Below are 7,143 nucleotides of genomic sequence, written 5' to 3' on the forward strand. Positions count from 1 at the left end.
TTGAGAGCTTGATCAGACAACGACCTGCTCTCCTTCTTTGCGCCTCCTGTCCCCTCTTTATATCTGGCTAGGAGGAGAAGGTGCCATCACTCCAGGGAGGATCTCCCCTCTCAGACTCCTTCCAGGGAACTCAAAGACCTCACAGGCTGCATCTTGTAGTTGGCCCCAGATCCAATTAGATCCACAACCAATGCTAATCTTGTGGTTTTAAGTGGCTGAGAATAGTAGGCTTGTTTGTCCCCCATTCTTTTGCCCCCCTCCCAGGTCTCCGCTGAACCCCCGCAGGTCGGGGCAAGCATGCTGACAATTCTGGAATCCACATAAGGAGCTTGGAGTGCTGGCACAATGACTGTGACTCTAGTGCAGGGCCTGTTGAGACAAACGAATCCCCAGGGCTCGCTGGCCAGCCAGCTTAGCTTAATGGTAGACCCTGGTCCCAAGTGAGAGGCCATGTCCCCACCCAAAAAAAAGTCAGCTGAGGAATGACACCCAGGGTTGACCTCTGGCCACTACCTGCAATACCTGCACACAAACACAAAATGTAAAGTGTTCTCAGCACTGCTGCTGCAAGCACTCAGCCTTCGTCAATTCTGTTTTCGAAGGTGGTTGGTGTAGCTCACAGTACTGTAGGCCCATGTGTTTCCTGCCTTTGTAGGTTAGAGTAGCACATACTGTCCATCCAGGAGAGGTGGGGGTGTGACTACTTCCAGTCAACAGCTGTTGGGTGGAGCTTGCAGATACCATTCTGAGGCTGTTACAAAAAGGACTGGGTAGTTCGGCAATGGCTGTCTGGCCCCTGCAGGAGCTGAGAACTCGGTAGCTGCTCAGTCCACAGGGCTGTGTACCTCAGCAGTCCCAGGCTGTTTGTTGCTGAAGGCTTGGATGATTCCGGAGCGCTGCTGATCTTCAGTTCATGTTGCAAGGCTGAAGTAGCTGGGTTCTGATGTTAGTGAACGATGCCAACAGTGGCCGAGTCAGAGTGGATGAGCTCACCAGCAAGGAGTAAAACTGGGCAGGCAAAACAGCACTGCTTCTCCTTCAGACCTCTTTATATCTGGCTAGGAGTAGAAGGTGCCATCCCTCTAGGGAGGCCCTCTCAGACTCCTTCCCGGAAGCTCAAAGACCACACAGGCTGCATCTTTTAGTTGGCCCCAGATCCAATTAGATTGACAACCAATGCTAATCTTGTGGTTTTAAGTGACTGAGAATAGTAGGCTTGTTTGTTCCTTCGACATAACTTCCTTTCTTAGTCATTGTGCTATTACTGTGACGAAACACCGTGACTAAGGCATCTTACAGAAGAGACAGTCTTTCTGGATATTCCAGAGGATTATCAGTGTCCATGACTCAGAGCGGAGGCAGCAGGCCTGGTAGCTGGACCCAATGCTGTGGGCTCGATCACATCTCAAACCTTTTGCAGGAAACAGAGAAAGCAAAGTTGAAATGGTGTCAATCATTTAACATTCAAAGCATGCATTCAACGGCAGACTTCCTCCAAGAAAGACCCACCTAAGTCTCCCACCAGGGGACTAAGTATTCTAATGGAGTCACCCAGTAGGAGACATTTTCATTCAGACCATCACAAACCTTTTCCTGGCCCCCCATAGTCATGGCCAAATCATAATGCAAAATGTTATTTAGTCCGATCTCAGTCACAAGAAACTTTTATAATCCCAACACTGCTTAACAATCCAAATGTCTCTGGGCAGTAGTGGCATATGCCTTTAGTGCCACCAGAGGCAGCGGGCAGTGGGCAGCAGGCAGAGTTCAGAGGGCAGAGGGCAGAGGGCAGAGGGCAGAGGGCAGAGAGCAGAGACAGGCAGAGGCAGGCAGGCAGGCAGGCAGGCAGGCAGGCAGGCAGGCAGATTTCTGAGTTTGAGGCCAGCCTGGTCTACAGAGCTATTTCCAGGACAGCCAGAGATTCACAGAGAAACCCTGTCTAGAAAACAAAAAAAGGGCTAGAGAGATGGCTTAGTGGTTAAAAGCACTAGCTGCTTGTCCAGAGTTACCGAGTTCAATTCCCAGGAACCACATGGTGGCTCACAACCATCTGTAATGGTATTGATTCTATGCCCTCTTCTGGTGTGTCTGAAGACAGCTACAGTGTACTCATAATTTAATAAATCTTTAAACAAAAAAAAAAAAAAAAAGAAAGAAAAGAAAAAGCAAAAACAAAACACCACCACCAATAACAAAAAAACAAAAAACAAAAACAAAAGCCCTGAAAGCCTCTTCAGAGACTCAAGGCAACCCCTTAACTGTGACCCCGGTAAAATCAGAATGCAAATTATTTACAACAGCAGAGACTATACATTAGCATTCCAGAAAAAAAGAAAGGGGACCATGCTCTGAGGAGACTGAAACCCAGCAGGACAAACACCAATCCTGTGGCTCCATCCATGTCTGATGTCAAAGGGGTTGGAGGCTTTGCTGCCTGCAACCCTCTCTCTCTGTCTCTCTGTCTCTCTGTCTCTCTGTCTCTGTCTCTGTCTCTGTCTCTGTCTCTGTCTCCTCCCTCCCTCCTCCTCCTCCTCCTCCTCCTCCCTCCCTCCCTCCCTCCCTCCCTCCAGGGCTGGTGGGCTGGTTCCACTCCCTGTGATCTCTCCCGGGCTCTGCTGTCTCATGGCTTTGGCTTCTCCAACACAACCCAGGCGTCATTTTCACCTTCTTCTGCAATGGCCTCTCAGGGTTTCATGCAGGGGCTCCTCTGCCACTCATCCCTGGCCTCAGCGGATCTCTGACCTTCTGTGTCCTTCATGATCCTAAAGGCAGAGCCAGGTGGATGACACAGCGGGTTTCTGCTTCTTGTTTGGTGTGGACCTCCCTTCAATGACATTTGCAGATTTCATCTGTGGTTTCTTTAGAGGATTTCTTGCTCTTTTGTGCGGGGGAAGCCTAGCTGGGTGTGGTCTTGGCCACAGGGCAGCCTTCCCTTTATCCCAGGGCAGATTCAGCCCCTCCTTAATGGCACTAATACCCTTCACAACTGCAGTCTCTCTTCCACCACAGGCCTCACTTGCTGGTGCCCCTTTTCTACCCAAACCACATGTACATTTTGTATTTTTTTCTGCACCATTTGCTCTTTCTCACTGAAGACCGGCACAAGAGGGACTACCAACAACTATGCAACACAGTCTTCACACACACACACACATACACACACACACACACCCCAATTAGTCCATTTAAATTTAGCTTCAGGGGTTGGGGATTTAGCTCAGTGGTAGAGTGTTTGCCTAGCAAGCGCAAGGCCCTGGGTTCAGTCCCCAGCTCCGGAAAAAAAAAGAAAAAAAAAATTTAGCTTCAGTAATTTCTTAGCATGTGGGCAGAAGGCAGCCAGGTTATTTCCCAGGTATCCCAAGAGCACTCAGTGAGACCTTCTGAGTGTGGCTTTTGCAGTCTGAATGACTCTTGGCACACTATCTTCTGGACTCCTACTAGGCTGACCCAGTAAGCTCTACATACAGCATTCGACCACCTTTCGAGTCCAAAGCCCCAAACTCTTCCATTGAAACAGAACGAAACAAAAACCACATGGTCACATTCCTCACAATCTTGGTACTGACTATGCTGGTTAGGTCCATGCCAACTTGACACAAGCTGGAGTCATTTGAGAAGAGGGGACCTTAATTGAGAAAATGCCTCCATAAGATTTTCCTGCAGGCAAGTCTGGGTGTGTTTTCTTTCTCTCTTCCTTCTTTTCTTTTCCCTTTTCTTTTTCTTTCTTTCTGCTCTCACCCCACCCTAGGCAGTTTCTCTGTGTAACTGTCTGACCTGGAACTCTCTCTGTAGGTCTGGTTGACCTCACACTCAGAGATCCACCTTCCTCTGTTTCCAGAGTGCTGGGATTAAAGGCACGCGCCACTACTTCTGGCTTGAGTGTGTTCTCTCATTTAGTGTCTGAAACGGGAGGGCCCAGACAATTGTGGATGATGCCACCATGGCCTCTGCATCAGCTCTTGCCTCTAGGTTCCTGCCCTGACTTCTCTGGATGAAGGACTACAACCTGTGAGATGAAATAAACCCTTTGTTGTGCCCAGATTTCAGGGTCCCCAAAGACCACCAGGGATCGTAATCTGTATGCAAAAGCAAAGAGCCTTCATTCACGCTTAAACTTGGAGCCTCAGACTCTTGTGAGGTAGTGGATTCCTGTTGAGAGCCCTGGAGCCTCAATTCGGCAGGGGTTCTACACCAGTTTGAGCAAGGAATGTGGTCTATAGCCTAGCTATTGCCTTATTTGGTGAGGGCTGGGCAAGGACCAGGAATCTCCAGCCTGGCAGTTGCCTTATTTGGCAAGGAGTATCTTGGCGAATTGGGATTGGTCAGGGATGACTTTGGCTAGCTTGAGCAAGTTATCTATAATTTTTTTAGGCACTTTCCCTCTCTTCCCTGATTGGCTCTGGCCCAGGGCAGTTTATCCCTGGAATTGTTTGTGGTATTTCTATTAACCAGAGTTCAAACCAGAGACAAGCAGGAGCAAGATGGAGTCAGCTTACAGATCGGAATTTCTTCTGTTACCGGTGTTCCTCACTTTTCTTCTCCATGCTGCTTTTGATCGTGCTATTTTATCACACACATTGAAACCATCAACATTTTGCATTATGGGTTCTGTTGCTGTGATAAAGACCATAACTAAAGCTATTTGGATAGTGTAACTTCGAGGGTACACCCACCTGGCCTCTTTGTTCCCTGAAATAATGACCCTGAGACTGGGGGATGTGGGGTGAACAAGTGAAGGAAAACTTGGGACAGAGAGCAAGGCGCCGTGGATTCCTGCACTCCTCGAAGGATCTGTCGTACACTTTATTAGGGCTAAGATGGCTCCCGAACACTGGTGAGACAGCAAAGGGAACCCAGGCAGGGGCGGTGTCTGCTTCCCCAGTCTTCAGGGAAATTCTAAGGGGTGACGATATTCCCCGCCCCCTGCTCCTTCTGAGTTCATCAGGTTGGGCTTTCATTGGAGCACAGAGACGGCGTGGCAAGATACGATTGGCCAAGGATTTAGGGTCTTGGGATTGGCTTGAAGACTGTATATAAGCTTATACACTGCTCAATAAACTCAGATCTGTACCCTGATGCTGATATGTGGAGTCTGATGCCCAGGATTTGTCATGTGACTCAGTCGCCTCTTCTCCCCATGCCTCATCCTCAGTCCTGTTCTCACAAGAAACCCTATATGTGAATAAATGCCTAGGCCAATAGTTTCGTTGCCTTCCCTGACTAGCTCATAACTACCCCTTTATTCTATTCTATATCTTCCGTATGAGTTGGTTACCTTGAAAGACCCCGAAGGGAGCCCCCACTCAAATCTAAGGAAAGGTACCCAGTAGGACACAGACACCGACCTGCTGCAATCACACGAGGAAGTTTTATTGTAAGCGAGATGAAACGAGAGCTCAGGCCAGCATGCTGGGGTCGAGACTCATACACCACACAGGGAGTAGAGGAGTTCGACCCCGACCTGACTTTTCACAGAGCTTATAAAGGAAAAAACCACAAACCAGGGGGAGCAAGAGGGAGGGAGGAGGGGAATTCCAAAACCATAAACAGCCCATACAGTTAGGTCATATACTAGTCATGTGTAACACCAGGCAACACACCCAGGGCTTTGTGACATTGTGATTAGGGGTAGTGACATTTTACAAGGCTATTGGGACGTTGTGGCCGGAGGCTATGGGTCATTGTGGCTGTTCTAGGAAACTTTTCATGCAAGAATGTTCCGGGAACCATTGTACAGCAAGGGAGGGTGAAAAGTTCATGTTCTCACAGACCCTACTTCTTTTTTGGGTACAGACCCAACTTCTTCTTTTTGGGTAGTTAGGCGGCTTATTATTAATTTTTAATCCTTCATTCCCCACTTTTTCTTTTTCATCGGCTCTAATCTTAGAGCCATTGTTCATCCCATTGTAACTCTTGGTACTGTTGTCGCAGGACCAGTACCTGAACAGCACTCACTCTTTCTTTTATAAAAGCCACCAGCCTATTGAGTATACATGGCCCGAAAGTAAGTAGAAGCATGAGAATTATAATGGGCCCAACTAAAGTAGAGAGGAGAGTGGACGGTCAGTGTCTGATCACTTCCGACTGAAGAGTGAGCCCAGCAGAACCACACCAGCCACAGTCATGCCCGTCAGGAACCAGCGGTTGAAACGCTCCTGGCCTTTTTGGCTCTCGGCTGCTGCATAGTTCCCGTAGAGATCCACAAAAGTGTCCCAGCCGCCGTTCTCCTGGATCCAAGGCTCTAGGTGGTCATTCAGGTAGGTGGCCATCCAACTTGTAATCCGACTCACCAATACCTGTATCTCCTTGTCTACGCTTTCTATACACAGTGCCCCGCCAAAGGAGAAGAAGGCCACAATGCGACCCCAGTTTATCCCATCCCGAAAGAGTTCATTCACTACCTGTTCAAAGCTCTGATATGCTGTCCCTGGGGTTATATGAAGCTGGGATGTTAGATCACTGAATGCTCTCCGGTACCGCAGTTCAAACTCATCGCCAGCCTCTCTCAGCGCTTGCTTCACTGCTGCCATGGGGATTACCTCCCGCGCATATAAACTGCTGTTGTGGCCAGTGGCTCCATTCACCGCGGGGCTATCCGCCAGGTGCCAGGATGGGTTGTCATTGATGGCACTGGGGGTCTCCCTTTCTGGTTCAGTTTCTTCTGGGGCTTCAGTCCTGTTCTCTTCGACATCGCTAAACTGACTCCAGCTGTATCCTTTCTGGGAGAGCTTGTAGGAGAGAAAGTCAACCACCAGCTCCCGGTTGCTCTGAGACATTTTTATAATAGAGATGGGCTCAACCAGTCTATTGTCCAAAACATCTGCTCACTCACTGGGTCTGCTCTGTGTTTAGCGATTCTCTTCCAGGATCCAAAGCCAAGATAGGGTTCTGAGTGAGGAGCAGTCTTAACTGAATCATCTGGTGGGTGCTCACGGTCAGGTCTGGTGGTTTTGGCGTTGGGAACACGAGTAGTAGCGTGGCCTCGGTTTGCATCAGCAGCAGCAGCGACGGCAGCAGTAGTGGCGGCTTTGGCGGCATTGGCGGCGGCAGCAGCAGCGGCCTGGGTGTCTTCTTGATGTGGGAGGCGTGTATCCAAGCAGCGATCCCATCCACCTTTTACGCCGTGGGGTGGTCAGGAACACC

At 49.2% G+C, this 7,143-nt stretch overlaps 1 protein-coding gene across 1 annotated transcript; it reads right to left on the reverse strand.

The window, feature by feature from the left end:
* Positions 1-6,074: 6,074 nt before the first annotated feature.
* On the reverse strand, positions 6,075-6,871 carry LOC116886295 (bcl-2-like protein 1). The gene has a single exon (XM_032887731.1). It carries the CDS (start codon positions 6,774-6,776, stop codon positions 6,075-6,077), a length of 702 nt encoding a protein of 233 aa, XP_032743622.1. The 5' UTR covers positions 6,777-6,871.
* Between the last annotated feature and the right edge of the window lie 272 nt (positions 6,872-7,143).

The sequence above is a fragment of the Rattus rattus genome, chromosome 17, assembly GCF_011064425.1.
Source record: "Rattus rattus isolate New Zealand chromosome 17, Rrattus_CSIRO_v1, whole genome shotgun sequence".
NCBI lineage: Eukaryota > Metazoa > Chordata > Mammalia > Rodentia > Muridae > Rattus > Rattus rattus.